The sequence below is a fragment of the Syzygium oleosum genome, unplaced genomic scaffold (assembly GCF_021117445.2).
Source record: "Syzygium oleosum isolate NSW1041296 unplaced genomic scaffold, Sole_v2.1 Sole_v2.03, whole genome shotgun sequence".
NCBI lineage: Eukaryota > Viridiplantae > Streptophyta > Magnoliopsida > Myrtales > Myrtaceae > Syzygium > Syzygium oleosum.
This window is the reverse complement of record NW_026607487.1, coordinates 15,620,251-15,639,680: the sequence shown is the minus strand read 5'-3', so window position 1 is coordinate 15,639,680 and position 19,430 is coordinate 15,620,251. Positions and strand designations below refer to the sequence as shown.

The window sequence follows — 19,430 nt, the reverse complement described above, 5'->3', positions numbered from 1 at the left end:
GATGTCTCGAGTTCCTATTTTTTCAACAGTATATACCCCAACTGGCCAGACTCCGATAAAGAGTCTCGTAAAACTCGACTTTAGTTTTCAAATTATCATCGTCACTGTGATATAGATATTTGGTTCACTCGCGTATTTATAAGCTGGTAGATACAGAAGGATACGTATGGCTCCTCTCGTTTCTTTATAATGCAATAGACGGTTGCTTGACAAGCATGCACGACTTGGATAAGAACTTAAAGTTCAAACAAGTGTCTGACTGCTTCACCTCTCCACTTGAACAACTCTCACCACTTTATATGCTCTCGTCACTCGTTTGCCATTAGTTCCCTGTCCATATTTTGTGATATTTTCTGCAGAATGTGGGTCTAATAGCTACCCATCAACTGAATTGAAGCTAATTCATATTGTTTATTAGCAGCGCGAACCGCATTCAACCAAGAACATCCATATGTAGCACACATCATGGAATTATCTCTGAACCATTAGCTACATCAAACAGTGAGGATTCGATGCCGTATCAGATCATAAATATCCACAAGAAATGACAAGACGGTATCCTTTACCCCACAAGAAAGAAAGAAAGAAAGAAAGGGAAAAAAAAACAAGAGCCGGAGAGAGAGAAAAGAGGTTAAATAAAAACAAAGTAAAGAAGTGATGAAAATGGAGATTTGGAAAGAATATCTAACTTTTCACGTCTTCTGGCGCTTCTGCACCTGATCCAGCCCTTCTTCACCTCTCGCATCTGTAACATGGGCCATTGTTGAATTGCCAGGATTGGGACTGCCATGATCCTGTGAGCAACCAGAAAATGTAGGAAACAAAAAGCAGAACCAGAAGGAAGGACAGACAAGACAGCGAGAGAGAGATGATGAGATCACTGAGGTAAGTGAACGTGACAAGACAAGCATAACCACCAGTGCAAAAGGACAAGAATCAAGTCTATTGCCTGCATCGTACCATGGGAATGGACGTTCCAGTCACAAGCCCTCCCCTATTCGCCCGTTTTCCAAGGTCAATCTGGACTGAGATTCTGGCCTGTGATAGATCCACACCCGCGGTTTGTAGTGCATTTGTCAGTGAATTTAATAACCTGCGGAGTGCATTATACAATTTGAAATCAACTTTTCAACCCATATATCTATATCCAAGAAGATGATGCTATTACAGTATGCCGAAGAATCAGCCTCAACTCAGCTGATAATGGTATGATTAGAACATTCAACTGCTATGAAGTAAGAATACCAGTTTAGATGAGTGAGCAGAGAGATAAGTTTTGGTAGTCTAATTGACATACAACTGAGTGAATAGAAAGAACACCAAATAAGAAGGATCAACGGTTTAGTAAAATAAAATACAATATCGTAATTATATGGCTCAAGTATACTGCTTTAATAATCAACAAGCTCATAATGAATAAAGCACGAATTTGATACCTAAAAAAGTCGTTGGAAGCAATTGCATAGGAACATTTGAAATGAACCAGGACATAGAATAGTGCACATCGTCCAAAACAGACGGCTGACAATGTAAAACACAAAGCAACTGCCAACGTCCAATATTGCAGCTTTTATAAGTTCGGTGGATAAAATCGTAACTGCAATATTTAAAGCTTATATAAGTCTCATACATAGAAATTAAAAACCCAATAATGGAATCGCATATAATGTCAGTCATCATAAACCTAAATTTCCAAGAGGTCTCCTTGATAAAAAAATCTCAACATCAACAACATTAGGAAATTAGAGAATTGGAAGAACCAATCATAGAAGATTTCTTTTACATGAGTTGCTTGTTAGATATGAAGAGGGAAAACTGATCATGAAGAGGCATAAACATCAACAGTTTGTTGACATGAAGAGGGAAAACTGATCATGAGAACCAAAAAACCTACCACCATGGACATCACTGTGCTGAGAAAAGCCACGTACTGATATAGCGGAAAGATAAGGCCCATCTTTGATAACTTAAACATATAGATAAAAGACACAGATCCATACTCACCCTTGAGAGTAAACACTTGAAATGCTGATTGTCCCCCCTTCAATAGTCAGATCTTCCCGGTGATCAGGTGCAGTGTCTGCAGTGCACTCCATCGGTTGGGCATCTGGAAACGGTCTCTGAAGATGATTGGAAATCACATCATCACTTCGGACAGAGACAGGTACAGGAACAGCAACATGCATTGCCTGTTTAGCTACCTCTGATTGCTGAACCATGAATTTGCTTGTGAGATCTCTTCCAGGATCTATTTCTGATGTATTCTGTGAGCTGGCAAGCATGTTTGAGGTTGTGCCAGTGCTATTTTCCTCCAACTTTCCAGGATATGATGACACAGGACCAGAACCATTTTTCATGGCTTGAGGTGGGCTGACGACACTTTGAACGCGCCAATGGCTATTTCTCTGCTTTGAGGAAAAACCAAAAGTTACCAAGAGGAGTCTACTCAGTAAGCAAATTAGAACACATGTGTTCAAAATAGAAAAGTAAATTTCAAATACGTCGATGTGCTGCTTTTTCACACAATAGTGTGAAAATACTCATCACTAGATATTCAACACATAGTTCAGGAGATAATTTCCACATCTGTCATTCTGCTTCTGAAGTAGTACACTTCCAGTAACTTTTCTCGTTGCATTGTGTGGCAATGAGCAAAATGAAGAGCAGTCCCTCTAATTTAATGAAATGTATTCATCAGGAAACTATAACCAAAGCTGCCTTGCCGAAATTCAACAAATGATGCAGTGAATGGAGACAACTTGCAGAATGGGTACGAAACCGCAACAATTAAACTTAGCCATAAGAAAAACTGTGACTTGAGTTCAAAGTTTTCAGAATAAGGTACATCAACAGATGCACCCCACGTTTGTGTTTTAGAACTAATGAGGCCTGTCAACAGAAATTGGGTACAGGATCCAGATTGAAGTAGTGAATAAATACAGGTCTAACAAACAAATGACAGAAAACGGAAGAGTGAAAACACAGAAGGCATATCGAGATAATAATATAAATCAAAACAGAACACCGTGACGAATCACACTGAAGCAAACACACACTAGCCCGCATATAAATACATCAACAAACTATTTGGTTGAACGTAGAACCAGCACGATAACTGACCCACGGCATCAACTTGGTGGGCTCTGAACTCCAACCCTGGTAGGAGTCTTCATGCTTCTGTAACTTTTCCTGTAAATACCGGACATAGTCAATTACCTGCAGGCAGTAAGAGTCAACCAATTAGGCAAACCATCTTAAGGAACCACAAGCAATTGGAATTCTTCAAGAACTCAATTTACCTCTAACAAAAAGGACGCTGTATCTCTCTTTTGGTCACTATGGGGTATGAGCTCTCTCAATATCTGAAATCTGAAACCAAAGTTCCATCAAGAAATATGGTTTCCTATCGATCCAAAAGTTATCATTCATGGTAAGCTACTTGTATGTCGTGGGATAGTAGATGAGCTGACAATGAATCCTGATGGACTAAAAAGAAAGAGAGAAGAAAACAATACTTGATAAGGCAAAGAAATTTGAATGTCACAGAAAAGTAGGACAAAGATTAGGTTCACCCCATTTCTGTGCACAACACAACACAACTCTTTTTGCTAATCACCAATCGAACACAGCGCATCATGGTCAATCTGTTGATGAGACCACGAGGCTCTCACAAAATTCACCATTGGAGGTTGATCATACACGACAGAATCAAATCGGGGCACTCTGATAATGATGCAATAGGACAGACCTCTCATTGATTTTGCTCCTCCTCCGTTGCTCCGTGACCGAATGCTTCGATCTTATGGCATTCGCTTTATCGCTGTTCTTATCTGCAGCACAAATTGCAAATCTCCACAATCAGAGAGGACCAACACCGCTTACTAGAGCTACAATTCAGCAACGAACCGAACTCAACATGTCCATATATCCGAAAGAGGCCGAAGAAAAAACCTATTTTCAGCAAATGAACTGAAAAGAAAATGAAACGCATACCGCCAAAAGGCCCAGAATTTAGCAATTTCCGGATTAACAAGTCAAAACTAGCAAAAGAATTCAACAACGCATGCGGAGTCCCTGGTCCCAAAAACCGGTGGAACAAGCAAGCGTCCCTCTACTAGCACGCTGAACAAGAAATCACCATCCCCGAGAAATTTATTCAATTGGGCAGCGAAAATCCCGACACGGGAAGCGACACGATCGACAAAGCGCGTACCTTTGAGATTCGCACTGTTGCTGCTGTTCGAAACGTTCGAGGAAGGGCCATCTTTCTTGGAATTGAGATCCTCCTCCTCGTACTCCTCGTACTCCTGGCTCCCCTTGCCCGATCTCATCCTCCGGAACCCGAGCTCGAACTCGCGCGAGCCGCGCAGAAACGAGGAGAGAGAGAGAGAGGGAGGGAGAAAACGGAGTTCGCCGGCCGCCCAGATTCCGACGAAATTGGCGCGTTCAGCGGAGACCCAGATGGGGAGACGGGCCCGGGGTTCGACGGGTACGAGAAATGGGAGGTCTTGCGCACGCCGTTGGGACAGCAACTGCTAGCACGAAGAATGCGTCGCAGGTAGCCATGACTGGTTTTTGTCCATGGAGGAGAGAGAGAGAGAGAGAGAGAGGGGGACAGAGGGAGGGAGGGAGGGAGGTGGTGGGGAGGCGATACGGTGCGGGCGAGCTCACGCGACGCCCGTGAGCTCGCAGAGTGTTTTGGGGCCAAGAAAAAAAAAAGAGTTCGCTTTTCTTTACGCTTTCCAGGGACGAGTGCTCTGCGCACACATGTTCGACAGCCAATCGAAGAAGAATTTACGGCTGAGATATTTACAGAAATCCTCCTCCCTTTTTTCTCTCTTTTTTCTTTGCTTTTCTTGCTATGCTCAGATATTTTCGAGCAGCCGGCCGGCGGGCCGAGCCTCGAGGCGAGGGTCTGCCGGGAAGCCGCCCTAAGAGGGCGGGGCTCCGGCTTCGTATCGGCGGCGGTGCGCTCGCCCGGTGTGTCGTTTCTCCATCTTTAATTTGTCCAAAAGAAAAGAAATGATCGCGCCATGGTCGGATACTCTCCCCCTTGGATCATGCCATGGAAGGTGGCTCTCCTCTCCGATCCCACGGTGCCCTATGTTATCCGATTAGGTATCGGTCCTAACCAACTCGATGATTTTCCAACTAAAAAGTAGCCAAAACGACATATCATATGATTTTTGTGTCGTCAAGTATGTTATGTAGTGTCCGTAGATTTCATGCTAACATGGTGTAACAATCATGTGTTATTTATCGTTCATCGCGGGAATAATTAGAAACGAGGCTTTTTTAAATTGAAGTGGTAAACAGAGTTCGTGGATATGAGCATAATATATATCCTCGGATAACTGTATCGGTTGAAATTTTTTTTATAGAAATGTTTTCCTCTTGTTAGTAATATCAATAGGTAAAGCATAATCAACAGGATTTTATTAAAAAGTAATTTCAAGTACCTTGTTATGTAACTAAACGAGAAAATTTCACGATTTCATATTCTCGTGACGTGAAAGTGGTACTTAAAATCCCGAAGAAAGATTTCTGTAACACTCCGTTAAGTTGACATCAATTGAAAGGACTTCAATTGCAGCACATGATCCACTAAACAAATTTGTATGAAGCATTGGCTTTTCTCTAATTTAACTTGCGGTTTCATTCGAGCAGCCAAAAAAGAGACACAGAGTGGTCTATTCTGTCGTGCCCCAGTTGCCGGCACGAATTGATGGGCCATGTGCGCTGCGCATTTCTAACACGGGACGACAACATCGCATGAAAAGGAGCCCCCTCCTTTGTTCAGTTTTTTCCAATTGCTGCAAAGGAACAGAATAGGCGCACGAAATTGGGAAAAAGACAGGAGTCACTGATAAAAAAAAAAAAGTTGTACATAGACAGAGATATCAGCTGCACATTCCACCTTCTGTGTTACTATATCGTATTTCAGTTTCAGAGAGTCGCTTGCTATCTCTACACATTAGTTAGGCAAATTCTTGAAACCAGGTCCTTGGTATGGGAAAAAAGAAAATGGTAACCTCTGGCCGACGTGGTTCATATATGCCGCCATGGCCGTTCGGCTAAGTTTATGCATTCGTTGTATCGGTAACAGTCCACGAGATGGTCGATCGTCAAGCCCGCGGCTTGCATGAAGGAGTACACGATCACGGGGCCGACGAGCCGGAACCCTCGCTTCTGTAGGTCCTTGCTTATGATCTCCGCTTTGGGAGTCCTGAGAGGGACGTTCCTCGGGTACTTGAACCGGTTGATTGTCGGCTTGTGGCTCACGTAGCTCCACATGTAGTTGCTGAACGATCCGAATTCGCTCATGACCTGCATTAAAATTCCAGGTGTGTGTCCGGTTAATTAATCAGTAATCTGTATAATGTGAACCTGCAAAAAGTACGTGACCAATGTGTATGTTCTTCAATGCTTGCCTTCAATATGCATTTGGCATTGTCTATTATGCACCTTACTCTGCTCTCTGCTAACATCATTGCCTTGTCGGAGGATATCTCTTCAACCTCCTCATCTCCCATTTTGGCAACAGAGTTAGGATCAAATTCAGCAAAAGCTTCTCTGCATCAGTAACACAATAATATGGGGCAATTAGTTATGTCGAAACAAATGGAAGTTCAGCCAAATAAATAGATTTTAAGTCCCATAATGAGCTAATTGCTCGATGACCATTACCTACCTATATAATTGCTTTCTTTTCAAAATTTCTGTCCAATTGTAGTCCATCAGCATGCCCGACATGGAGAGTAGCTCGAACAGCTGACTGCGTAGCGTAAGGAATCAGGATAAGCAACGCAACAAAAAATGTTAGCTGGCAATGGAATTGAGAATTGGAGATGGTTTGACATACTGGTCGTCGTAAACCGGGACTCCCCAGCACTCATCGTGAAACGATACGTAAACTTCATCTGTATCCAAATCATATTTGTCATTTAATAATTTAATTACCTCTGAATTAAGTTTAGTATACTCGCTTTTATCTCTTAGATGGATGCATATAATAAAGACCACAAAGTAGGTGCAAGAGAATATATTATAATGGATTATCGGTGTTTGGTACCTTGTCTAGATTTAAGACTAGTCATTATACATCATTGACAAATTTAAGATGCTTCATGGCTGGTGCAGTGGCGTTGCAATATTCATATCAAGATGAGGGAACAAGACAACAGCCAGAACAGGTACCTTCATTAGTAATAAGGTGAGCCTCTTGAATCAAGTGCTTTGTAAAGAAGGCTCGAAAACTCTAAATTTGGGCAAGCTGTCGATTTTATTATAAGGTTGACCATCACTTTCCTCCGTCTCGTTGATTACTCATCTCTAACGACCACAGCTGCTCTTTCTTTGAAACATTTGGGGACCACCCAAAGTCAAAAAAAAAAAATAGAAACATTGCTTTACGACTCCCTGGACTTTGGTAAAATTATAAAGGCAGATCATCTATGCCACAATCTTAGACTTTGCCTGGAGGAATGGTGTTTTGTCATCCCATTTTCGTTTTCTTCTTAAGGCAGGTTCAGTTCTCACGCGTACGACGAAGAGGGTGATGCTGCTTAATCGATAATTGAGTAATTAGCAGACTAAATCTACATCTCGGAAGTACAAAAACCTGAGAATAGCATGATAAGCACCGACTAATGGGGTGAAGAAAGGGTCTTTAAAGTAGGATATCGTCGATGTAATGAACTCATCCAAAACACTGTATTGCAAAAAGATTTTCATTAAATAAATGGTGGCAACGCGTATTAAGTTAGGCATGCAAAGCTGATCTCTTCTCATGCATTATCTTTACTTGCAAAAGGAGTCTGTGTTAACACGTAACACGAGCAATGTCAATGTTTCAGCAAGTAAAAAAGCTTAAAAACTTCACAGGTCATCAGGTGCGTTCTCATGGACATAGTGACACGAAAACATACCACTGTTCTTTGTAATCCAGTTGCATCTCCTCACCTCCCCACCATCACTTGGAGTCGGACTTCCGGGCTGAACATTCATATTCTGTGCTGACCGAACATTCCTAGGAAACAGCGTAGTAACTCCTGATCTTCTCTCCGGTAGTCGGATGAGGCGTAGCGCCAATGCTATCTTGTGATCCAGTGGGGAAGTGGGCTCTGTGAGGGACGAGTCATTAGAGTTCTGGGACAACGACAAGGACAGGGACGAGAGTGAGAGGGATGAATTGCTTCGGTTGAGGCCGATCGGGTATATCTTCTTCAGGTGCCTGGACAAGAAGCTTTGGCTTGACTTATCCTTCTCATTGAGAAATTTGTTCGTCTCCAGAACATTTTTCCTCACACTAGCTCTAGACATTGTCTTGATTGGGTAAGGAAAATATTTGGGGTGGTTCTCAATGGGGACTTATAAAGGGCTTTGGGGGATCTAAAGTGAGAAAAAAGGTGGGTTGATAAAATCAGACCATGAGCAGGTTGGTGAAGGGTATGTTTCCTAGTGTGTGAACCATTTTTGCTACTTAATTCTCAAGCAAAATTCACACAGTTAGGTTGCATTTGATAAATTGTGAGGGCTCTTTTCAGCAAGAAGATGCTTGTGAACCTGCGTTTATATGATGAAGCTGAGAAAATATGTGTAGATTGAATTGAGACTTGCCAATCGTTGCACCTTTGCTATGGTTGAATATCCTAAAGATCAATAAAGAAAATGCAGAAAAGAATGCATGACATTGGACCTCTTAAGTTAGAAAGATGTCATGTCGTCGATGGATAATAGTAAAACTAATACATTTTGAAGAAGTTGCTTTCTTTTCCTGCTACAGTTCTTCAGCTCTGCACCAGCAGTGATTGATTATTGAACTACATCACATAATCAATCATGGATTAAACTTCAAGGTTCAACCTTTTGATTGCAAGATCTCGGCCATTTTGCATACTAACTTGTTTAATGTAACGCTTACATCCATTTAGTGGGTCATGGAATGCCTAAGGCTAAACAATTTGGTTCCTCGTGACACAATACATCGTTCACTGGAGTGATCTGTTTTTGCTTTTGGGGTTTGAATTGTTGGCTAATTACAGTCCAAATCGAGATAGAGCAATAGTTAAGAGGGTGAAGAAGATAATGAAAGTAAAGGTCGAAGGCGCAGGGAATGGGAGCTGCAGAATTTAGTCGCAGTGTTTAACTGCAGTTCCATTATTCCAAATGACAGGTGTGAAGTTCAGTAATTAAGGAAGAGAAGTTTTAGTTGCCCTGTTTGTCTCAATGCAAGTGAAATGGGTCCATTGTGGAATTCTTAACCCCTACTCATAAATTCCAAGTTCCACAAAGCATTGAGGTATGCCTTTTGCCTGCACAGATAAAGAAATCTCATCCATCAGCATTGTTTCGTAGATTCCCTTCACTGTCAACCATTTGACCGTGACAGGTTTCAGAAACAAATGGTCTGTGAAGTCTCGTTTTCAGCAGAAGCCGGAGCCATAACTCCAAGGGCAGCGTGTGCATGTGAATTTGTCGGTTCTATCGCGCAGCACAATTCGTCGCAACCATGAGTGCATGACCATTTTCACACATGGTATTGGAGTTAGGAGAAGGCAAGTGACTGCTGAAAAGGAGAATCCTGGCAAAATTTCCCGTTCAGAAAAATACGTGGGGCGGCCAAGGCCTGTTTGCTGGGCTAAATGGCAGTTCTTTTTCGACGTTCAAGCTTCACCCACTTGAAGATTTTTAGGGTTGATGATCCATTGTGCATCTGGACAAAACTCGACCCGATTGGGCTTCGTCAAAGTGATGTGTTAGACCTGTTTGGCCAAGCAGACTGTTTAGAACAAAAACAAATGGTCATGGTTTGGCTAAACTATTAAGTGTTGATTGAGACAGATTATGATGCAAAAAGAGATGGTTATAACGGTTGCGTCTCAACCTTCCTCACACCAATTCTTCGTTTGACCGGCTTGTGGCTCCATGCACGTTACGCACCACAGACAAGAAAGTCCTCTAGGCATGGATTTTCGGACTCTTTCGATGCCCAAATCAGTTTGAGCTGAAATTGGCAAGAGTTGTGACTAATGAGTATTAGAAGTCTCTTACATTGAATGGTTGATTCCAGGCTATTTATTCTTGTTTTGATAGACTGGCATTCCCAATTTACGAATCAACCGAGGAACATCACGAGTGCATATCCAATATGTGGAAACATCATTGGGCCAATAGATCTTATCTATGAATTGATCATTCGAAGTGCGCGGTTTCATCGATGTGAGCAGACTTGCCAAATGCTGATATTGATCATTGCAAATTGTTGTTGTTGTCTTAGGACCCCTTCGGACCTCCTCGATTGGTATTTGCAATAGCGTCAGAATTGCCGTTGTTAGCCTATGTAGAATGTATGACCGCTGTGGAAGGATTCCCTTTGTGTGCCTTTCCACCTCGCCTTAGCTCCCAATACGGCGGATATCCAATTAACTCCCAACAATGACTCTTCTCATGCATAACCTTCCCATAGTTGTCACATTTTGGTGCTTTTTTGGGCTTGCTCTTCCAACCAAGAAGGCAGCACACCTCTTGATCTTCTCTTCCCTTCCCTGGACAATTGATCGTTGGCGCTCCTCCTATATGATCATAGAATACACCTTACCATGGAACGGGAGTGGCTCGAGGTTGAGAATTTGAGAACAAATATTCCCATAAGTCTCAGCATTGAGGCCATAAAAAAACTGATGGATTTTCAACGCCTCCTTCTTCTTCACGTACTCTGTGGCTATAGCACGGTACATTTTAAGATGTTATCATAGTCATCGAGTTCATCCCATTAGACCTTCAATTTGGTGTAGTATATTTCACCACCGAGAGTCCTCCCTGCTATAGGAGCCCAATTTCGATTTTGATCTCGTGGATGCAAGGTTTGCTACCTTGAGTGAATCTCTCCTTCAACTGTCCCAAATGCCTTTGCTTCTTCTACGTATGCCACACTTCCCTATAAACTCTTGTCGAGGGAATTGAAAATTCATGACATTATCATGGAATTACAGATGTCCCAGACATTAAAGTTGGGTGTCGTTGGATTCGACTTCTCTAGTGATCCATCAATAAACGAAGTTTATTTTTCGCCCGCAATTCACGTCTCGTTGTTTTCGACCATGTTTTACATAGTTATCTCGGGTCAGCACGCATGAAATGAGTATTCTTCTAGGATTGTCAGAGCTGTTGAGATAATATGGTGAGAAATGGTCAATCACCTTCTTTGTAGACACTTTTGCAGCCATATTGCAAACGATGTTAGTCAAATCGTCTGGCGTGTTTAAGTTCTTTAACATTGATGTAATGTGAAATTTTGTAGGACCATTGTCAATTGCTCTAATGTCATGTGAAATTTTGTGAGACCACTAGCAACGCCTCCCAATGACTCCGTTGATTATGTACCAATCACTCCTATTGGCTCCTCTCGACACTCTCTCTCTCTATTTCTCTTCACAGAGCTAATTGGCTTCGCCCCCAACTTTGGAGGATATAAATCTGACTTTGTTGCCTTCGACAAAGCCAATTCTGACTTGATCGAGTTCTGACAAACGAGCTCGGAGCTAGATCTAACTCTACCATGGTCGACTTGACAAAGGTGCCAAATCTGGTTCCGTGGCCTTCAACCAAGGCAGATTTGGCTCCGTCGACAAGGGCAAAGCCAAATTTGGCTCCACCACGTCCGAGTTCATTGTGTCCCAACTTTGGGCAGAGGAGTGCCAATGACGATGAAAGCCAAGGACAACCTCGTTGGCGTGAGGGGACAACACCACCACCACCACCACCACCACCACCACCACCACCACCACCACCACCACGTGTCTTAAAAAAGTAATCACAAAAGTTACTTCGGCTTTTTATGTTAGTCATATCGGACGGAATTAATGGACTTCATTGCATTCATAACTTGATTGCACTATCAAAAAATTTAACACTCAATTGCACTTTCCCGACAAATTCTTTATTGCACATATCCCTCTAGTAATAATGTATGAGCCATACTTAGAGATTAGATTGGTGTGATTAGATACATTAGTACAATAGTGGACAACTTAATCTTGGTGTGAGAATCTTAACCTGTGCAGAAAGACAATCTGTTTTCTTGCTTGTACAACCCGACATTGGTGCTGATGTTGGCAACAATTCAAGTTTTTGCTCGTTCCTGAATTGCATATTAGCTAGGAATCGGCATGGATCATCCGAGACTATTTTCATATTGGAATCCATTATGAGTTGACCTATCAAATGGATGAGGTCAAGTTGGGTAAAAAATGATCCAATCCAAGTTAACCAATTTAATCCGTTTTGACCTATTTTCATGTAATATAAATATAGTAACTCATACCCGACCCGACCCGACCTATATTGGTGAAACACTTCCGTATTTAACCAATTAAGGAAAGCCCATACCCAAACTGAGGCGAGAACTTAAAGTAAGCGAGCATGAGATCGAGTGAGGGCGAAAAAGAGTGAAGAGAGTTACAGAGATAGGTTGGATCTAAGTAAGCTCTTGACTTATTTTTATAACATATTTACTGAATATAATTAACTCATATAACAACACAGCTCATTAAATATGAGTTAAGAAATAAGTTTATGATATATTTTGACAAGTCTAATTATGAGTTGATTGCATCCAAAAATGGTGAGATTGGCCATAAAACGTGAAATGCTCCCTCGACAGATCTAACCATTAGTGGTCCAAGTCCAATGTAGAAGCCATGATGCAAGAGAAGGCAATCGAGAAGAAATGGTCAGGCGAGGTACGTTTGAGTGACTTGAACGGCAAATCACTATACTCAACACCTAACATGTTATAATATGATTGCCGAGGTTTAAAGGCAAAAATATTTTTATACTTTTCAACCAAAAAAAAAAAAAAACTAACCTATACTTCTCTTGGCCAAAAAAAAAATCATATGTATAATTGCTTCTTTTTTTTTATATCAGGAAACCTTAACTACCAATTCTAAATGTTGCGAACCGATTTCTTGAAATTAAAATTAAATTTCCAACTAACCTATCTGTAAGTAAATTGAAGAATAGGTAACTTTTCAATCCCTCAATCACAACTTAGCAACTTCTTTACCTGGTTGACAATATTTTTATGAAAATATAATCTCAAAATACTAAGTAATTATACCAATTATTAAGTAACCCTTTCACCATATTAGTAGCTTTATACAAAAGGTGAGTATGTTTTAGTAACTAATAATTTTTTCATGCGATTAGTAGCTTTCCACTAGTATTCAATATGTTAGGAAACAAGCAATCATAGCAATCACATTTTCGCTGTGCTCGATAACTTTTTATATCGGATAAGTATACATGTGCCTACTAATAATTGCTCTATTTTATTTTGTAACTTTGCATTAGGAAGGGCAAATGGCGACGTATCTATGGTTAGCAACTTCTTGGTATCGATAGTAACCTTCTCATGAAATTGTAAGCTCGACAATTAAAACATTTAGAGAATAGCTTTTAGGATGCCGACGACAAAATAGGCGGTCGACTGGTTATGTCGACATAAACCGTTTGCTGCATCATTTTCCTCTATTGATCTAAAATTAGAGATAATTGGAATTACATTTCTGATTAGAAAAAGCTAAAACCTTTTGCACGTGGATTTTTATTTCCGAAGTAATTGATTTTATCCACAGCCATCAAAAAGGTGTATTTACATGGCAAAGAAAAGGTATAATTTATGCAAACAAGACCAAACCACCTCTCCGTCAGCCATTTCCGGTGACCCCGCGGATGTCGATGCCGGCGAGTAGTTTTTGGCCCGACGTTTCATCTGTTTTTGAGGCAACGACGCGATAGGATTAAACAAGTCATTGATATAGAATCCAATGAAAAATAGAAATTGAAAAGAAAAGGTCATTATTAGTGTAGGAACTAAGGAATGAGAGTACATTCATTCCTTACTTTGTCTTCGTGGGCCTGTAAGGACCACATTCGGTCTTTAATTAAATAATTCGTGGGTTTCATGGGGGAACCACTGGGCCCATCAACCCTTCAATTTTAACGGCAATTAAGCCTCTCTCTCTCTCTCTCTCTCTCCATCGTTTGTATTATGTAAATCATACATTGTCTTTATCCATTCCATTCGAACCGGTTATCGCACGTCGAGTATTTATGAATTTTTCTTTTTCTCTTTCGAACTGACTAGAATTCATGTTCACCGACAGGTTCGATTAGATGAAAGTGTCGCGCTTTACCATTCTGTGTGCCCTAAAAGCTCTCGACGGATGTATGTTACCATCCCAATCGATGTGCATCGAGAAATGGTGAATGGTACTCCGGTAATTTGGCTAATAAGTTAGTTCTTGGGAGTTAAAAGAGAAAAGAATGGTCGAAATCTATCTCTCACAAACTTATAATTAATATGAGACTAGATTTTAATAAGCAGTAAAGAGTGATGTTTAGAATCAAAGCTAGAACTGGTGACGAGTCTAAGGAGGAAATTCATTTTCGCACCTCTCACTTGTTCTTAAATTTCGCAAATTATGAGATTTATCAATTGATTTTCTGAATGGATGCAACGTACCTCACTATCATTCCTAATACTAGAATGAGACCCTTATAATGCATGGGGACATTACGAATAAACAAAAGAAATTCAGCAATAACTCCGATGTATATGTTTCATGAGAGTTTTCTCGTGCCATACTTATAAATTTTGAGCACCTCAAAGATTTTAAAATAAAATAAAAAATTGAAAACATTATTAACGCATGAACACATCTAATGATCACATTAGTATAGCTACTTAAATATGCTTAATAGATAATCAAGGTTTGAGATCCAATGTTTGGGGATGGTCAGCACAAATTACCTTTTTTTGGCCCGTAGCACAAATTACCAAACCAACTTACATAATTTAACTTGTCAAAGAGACGCGATGGAAAAAACAATTGGTAAAGGATGGGTCTTGCATATGTTCAAAAATATTATTAGTAGTATCTATGAAATCACTAGTTGTTAATTAGGAAAAAGTCACCAAAAATCTCAAGTTATGCTCACTGTGATATATTTACCAAAAAAAAATTTTTGTCACATAAAAAATCTCAATCTATGCTCACGGTGACATATTTACCGTAAACTTTTTTTCCTACGACATAAAAAGCCCCAAACTTGTATATACGTGACACATTTACCCTAACTTGTTTTATATGTGGGGGCAAAGGACATTTCGCAAAAAATTGTCCTCAAGCAAATAAAAGGGATGTAAATCTTGTGGATTCCATTCACCACAAGAGTGGGATCTCTATTGAAGAAGATGATGATTTTTCAGCCAAATCAAGGTCGTCTTTATTTCACTTAGACCGCGCGAGTGGAATGTCAACACCATTTGCTCTCGGTGTCCAGGTAGGCAGAGTGCTAATTCACGGAACCTTGACATTGAATAAATATGCCACGCGTGTACAAGATTGGGACTTTCGTTGCCGCCGAAAAAAGTTTAGGGTAAATGTGTCAATGTGGATATAGCTTGGAGTTTTTGTTGGCTTTAATAATTATATATATATATATTTTTGGTCGAAATATTATTATGATTTCAATTGTGGAAAAGAGAGAGAGAGAGAGAGAGAAAGAAATAGAATCATTTATTGGCCAATTTACTGAGCTGGAAAATAGGGGCTCAATTCCCTCTCCAGCTCCGAAACAATTATTATGCCGGAAATCGCTCCCTCCATCCTCCGACAAATATTCTCTCTCTCTCTCTCTCTCGCTCTGTCCGCACCAAAAAAAGTTCTCATTTTTTCCTCTTCTGCTCTGCTCGCTCTCTCCCCTGTTCTCTCTGTGTCTTTTGGTTTGGATTGAAACTGCACAATCCCACTGGTTCTGAAACACGCACTCCCGCACAGACGGCACGGCCACAGCACCGCACACGTCCATCATGCTCCGTCTTCCTCCATCGTCTTCTCCAGTCCAACCCACCTAAGAACACAACCCCAGAAACACACACGCGCACGCACACTGTCTCTCTCTCTCTCTCTGTCCGGGTTTTGGTTTTTCTTGTTTCTAAATATAAATGGGTTCTGCGACGTCGTCGATGGCGGCCAAGTTCGCCTTCTTCCCGCCGACCCCGCCGTCGTACGGACTCCGCGCGGACGAGTCGACGGGGCAGCTGAGGATGAGCGACGCGGGCCAGAGGGACGACGTGGAGGTGATGAAGCTGCGGACCAGGAGAGGGAACGAGATCGTCGCCATGTACGTGACGAACCCGTCGGCCTCCATGACCCTCCTCTACTCCCACGGGAACGCGGCCGATATCGGCCAGATGTACCACATCTTCGTCGAGCTCAGCCGCCATCTGGGCGTCAATCTCCTCGGGTACGTCGAAAAGATTTCATCTTTTGTCTTTGCACAGAGAGAGAGAGAGAGAGACAGAGAGAGACAGATAGCGGTGAACAAAAATTTCGTGGGAAGTGATGAGTTTCTTGTGACGAATTCAGGTATGACTATTCAGGGTATGGACAATCTTCGGGAAAGGTACGATTTTTGTCTTGTCTACACGTTGAGTGCAGAGTGCATGGTGTGATGTGATGGAATCATCTGTTTTTCCAAGAGAAAATAGTAGAGTCTTCCAAGTACGTCAAACCTTCTGATTTGTCTATTGTCAGTGATAGACAATGGACTTTGACTTTGCAACGCTTGTATGATCGAATATTCATTTGTTGCCACTACGGACGTTTTAGTGGACAGATTTTCCTGCATTCCATTTCTATGGCCATTTTAAGTTAATCTTTCTGCGCAAAGCATAGGTTGACACAAGATATATTGTGGTCCACTAGTGTGGGGCTTGAGTTGTAACGCAGTTTCTCCTTGTTTTGCTGAGATTTATCGAGATCTGAATGCCCGTTGAGCTGATTCAGTCTAGTATCTGTTGAATTAGCCAAGCGAGCAGGACACATATGCTGACATAGAGGCGGCTTACAAGTGCCTTCAAGAGACGTACGGGGCGAAGGAGGAGGACGTGATATTGTATGGTCAGTCGGTTGGAAGTGGACCTACTCTAGAGCTTGCAATACGGTTGCCTTGTTTGAGGGCTGTAATTCTACACAGTCCAATCTTGTCCGGTCTTCGAGTCATGTATCCCGTGAAGAGAACATTCTGGTTTGACATATATAAGGTTTCCTTTGTTGTGATATGATTTCTTTTCTCAATTACTTGCGAAGAATTGTTTCGGCTTGCCGAAATAGATCCCCTCATCTATTTGAGTGATACTAATTTTGCTCTGTTGCAGAATATTGACAAAATTCCTCTGGTTAACTGCCCGGTTCTGGTCATTCATGTGAGTTTATACAGTGCTTTCAATTTGTCAGTGCACTCCACAATACACGATTTATTGGCTCCAAATTTGGGAAACAATTTAGTTATAAAGCTATTCATATCTTCTCTCTTAGATAAGAACTCACCAGTTTTATGATTTTTATCTCTTGTGGATATGTCAAAATCATCTGAATCTTGTATGTTTATAAACAAAATGACATAGACGCTGCGGATTTGCTTGAAAATGGAAGCCACAAATAATTAGCCACTTCGAGATTATCAGTGGGCACAAACCACATCCACCGAGGAGCAATTTCTGTGTCTCCTCTTTTATTTTCAGATGTGCCGTAGCACTGAAAACAAACATGATTTCATATGAATGACATCTTGCTGAAGCTTCATGATTAACTTGCGTCTTGTTTTATCCGAAGGGAACTGAAGATGATGTGGTAGATTGCTCCCACGGCAAGCAGTTGTGGGAGCAGTGCAGAGAAAAGTATGAACCATTATGGCTCAAAGGAGGGAACCACTGTAATTTGGAGCTCTTCCCCGAGTACTTGAGGCATCTCAGGAAGTTCATATCCGCCATCGAGAAACTACCTCGTGTTCGCGATGTATCTGAACAAAGTACAGATAATTCTGAACTTCCTCTGATTGCCACTGAAGCGAGTAGAGATAAGTCCAGGCTAAGCACAGATCATAAGGAGAAATCAAGGCTGAGCACTGGGCAGCAGGATAAGGCAAGGCTAAGTACGGACAGCAGAGACAAGTCAAGATCCAGCACTGACAAGAGAGAAAAATCAAGAAAGAGTGTGGATCGGCTCATGAAATCCAGAAACAGCACAGATCAGCCGGAGAAAGCTAGGAACAGCTTTGACCGGTTAGATTGATTGTTTTCTTGTTTACTATGAAATTGCTTGCCATGCAGTTAATGACTACTGTCATTACTTCATGACTGGTCTTATAGTTTTTGGGTTTTGAAATGGATGATGCAGATTGGGAGATATGGTGAGGTCGGTCGGGTTGTGCAATGTCGATTGCTTGAAGCCAACAGCTTTAGAGGCCTGAGCCTGAGGAAAGTGCCAATGCTTGTGACAACTTGTGTACAGATACTCCCTTTTGCCGATCGAGTTTATTTACCTGGTTCCATTTGATATTCAGATATCTTCACGGTGCTTCGGTGCAAACGAATAAAGAGTGGAAGGATTAGATGATTATGCACTTTGCTGTTGCTATGGTGATTGCAATTTCATTTAAAGAATGGGATCCAGAGATCGGGTGATCTCTAGATTCTCTAGTCATTTAAGTACTTGTTTATACACGTACTCAGCATCTTTGTTTATACACCTACTTGGCATCTTTTACTGTTTTCCAATTCTTTCTGCATCTGCTAGCTGGAAGTTCTGTCATGGAAGGTTGTATTGAAGAACATCGCTTTGCAACTTTAAACCGTACAAGGTAGCTGCTTGATTACGTGATCAAAATCAGCGGAAGGAAAATATAGAGGTCTAAAAAGCGAGAGAATCGATCCACTGGAACTCCCTCACGCATTTGGTTCTCTTCAATGGAAATAAGAAATCTGCCAACGTATCCACATGCCACTGAGTTGCAATTGTTATGCACAAGCTGTGAAGAAGATGAGCCATATGCATATGTCATGGGCCAACAGTTTTTTAGCCGCAAAATAGCTCGTGTGACGCCTGGTGAGCCGAGAAGGTTAGCCTTCATTGTATAGTTGTCCCTAAGAACAATATAGCGAATAATATCTTCACACCGAATCGTACCACGTCTAGTTTAGTTTGAGCATTTAGTCCCCTTGAGCGAGACATACAACAAATTTTGTTACAACAACTGATTTCAGTTTGCCATGACCTCATCAGGAGAGCAGTATCAACTCTTGACTAGTTTGTGCACAGTAAGCTAATCTCGCTTTCAGAGTTCCTTAGAGTTATAATTCTCTTTTCATCTCAATACCACAAAGCTCTACTCACAAAGTACTGGAGCACGGGAGAATTTGGTCCGTGACACATACACACTATCAAAAGATTTGTGCAACCAACGTTGAAAACAGAAGAATAAAAAATAAAGAAGAGCTTTGTGCAAGCTTATTCAGTCGTTCTCCCTTTCGGTCATTTTTTTCAAAGCGCTACGTCTTCTGGTCTTTTGGCCAAAGA

At 41.3% G+C, this 19,430-nt stretch overlaps 3 protein-coding genes across 4 annotated transcripts; 1 reads left to right on the top strand and 2 right to left on the bottom strand.

Annotated features, from left to right (window-relative positions):
- Nucleotides 1–454: 454 nt before the first annotated feature.
- On the bottom strand, nt 455–4,597 carry LOC115672012 (transcription factor BIM2). 2 transcript variants are annotated; one of them, XM_030593749.2, is made up of 8 exons: nt 4,214–4,589; nt 3,749–3,830; nt 3,300–3,369; nt 3,121–3,216; nt 2,202–2,405; nt 2,005–2,120; nt 961–1,093; nt 455–794 (listed from the first exon to the last, which is right to left on the bottom strand). In XM_030593749.2, exons 1-8 carry the CDS (start codon nt 4,329–4,331, stop codon nt 693–695), a joined length of 921 nt encoding a protein of 306 aa, XP_030449609.1. In that variant the 5' UTR covers nt 4,332–4,589; the 3' UTR covers nt 455–692. The 2 variants fall into 2 exon arrangements, with proteins under 2 accessions (XP_030449609.1, XP_030449608.1); XM_030593748.2 differs by having other exon boundaries at nt 2,005–2,405; nt 4,214–4,597.
- A 1,267-nt stretch (nt 4,598–5,864) lies between these two features.
- LOC115672013 (uncharacterized) lies at nt 5,865–8,358 on the bottom strand. The gene is made up of 5 exons (XM_030593751.2): nt 7,929–8,358; nt 6,863–6,920; nt 6,692–6,775; nt 6,432–6,573; nt 5,865–6,327 (listed from the first exon to the last, which is right to left on the bottom strand). Exons 1-5 carry the CDS (start codon nt 8,320–8,322, stop codon nt 6,049–6,051), a joined length of 957 nt encoding a protein of 318 aa, XP_030449611.1. The 5' UTR covers nt 8,323–8,358; the 3' UTR covers nt 5,865–6,048.
- A 7,349-nt stretch (nt 8,359–15,707) lies between these two features.
- Nucleotides 15,708–18,631, top strand: LOC115671710 (uncharacterized). The gene is made up of 6 exons (XM_030593333.2): nt 15,708–16,317; nt 16,440–16,476; nt 16,880–17,116; nt 17,231–17,278; nt 17,688–18,136; nt 18,252–18,631. The coding sequence occupies exons 1-6, from the start codon at nt 16,016–16,018 to the stop codon at nt 18,322–18,324; spliced, it is 1,146 nt and encodes a 381-aa protein (XP_030449193.1). The 5' UTR covers nt 15,708–16,015; the 3' UTR covers nt 18,325–18,631.
- Nucleotides 18,632–19,430: the final 799 nt, after the last annotated feature.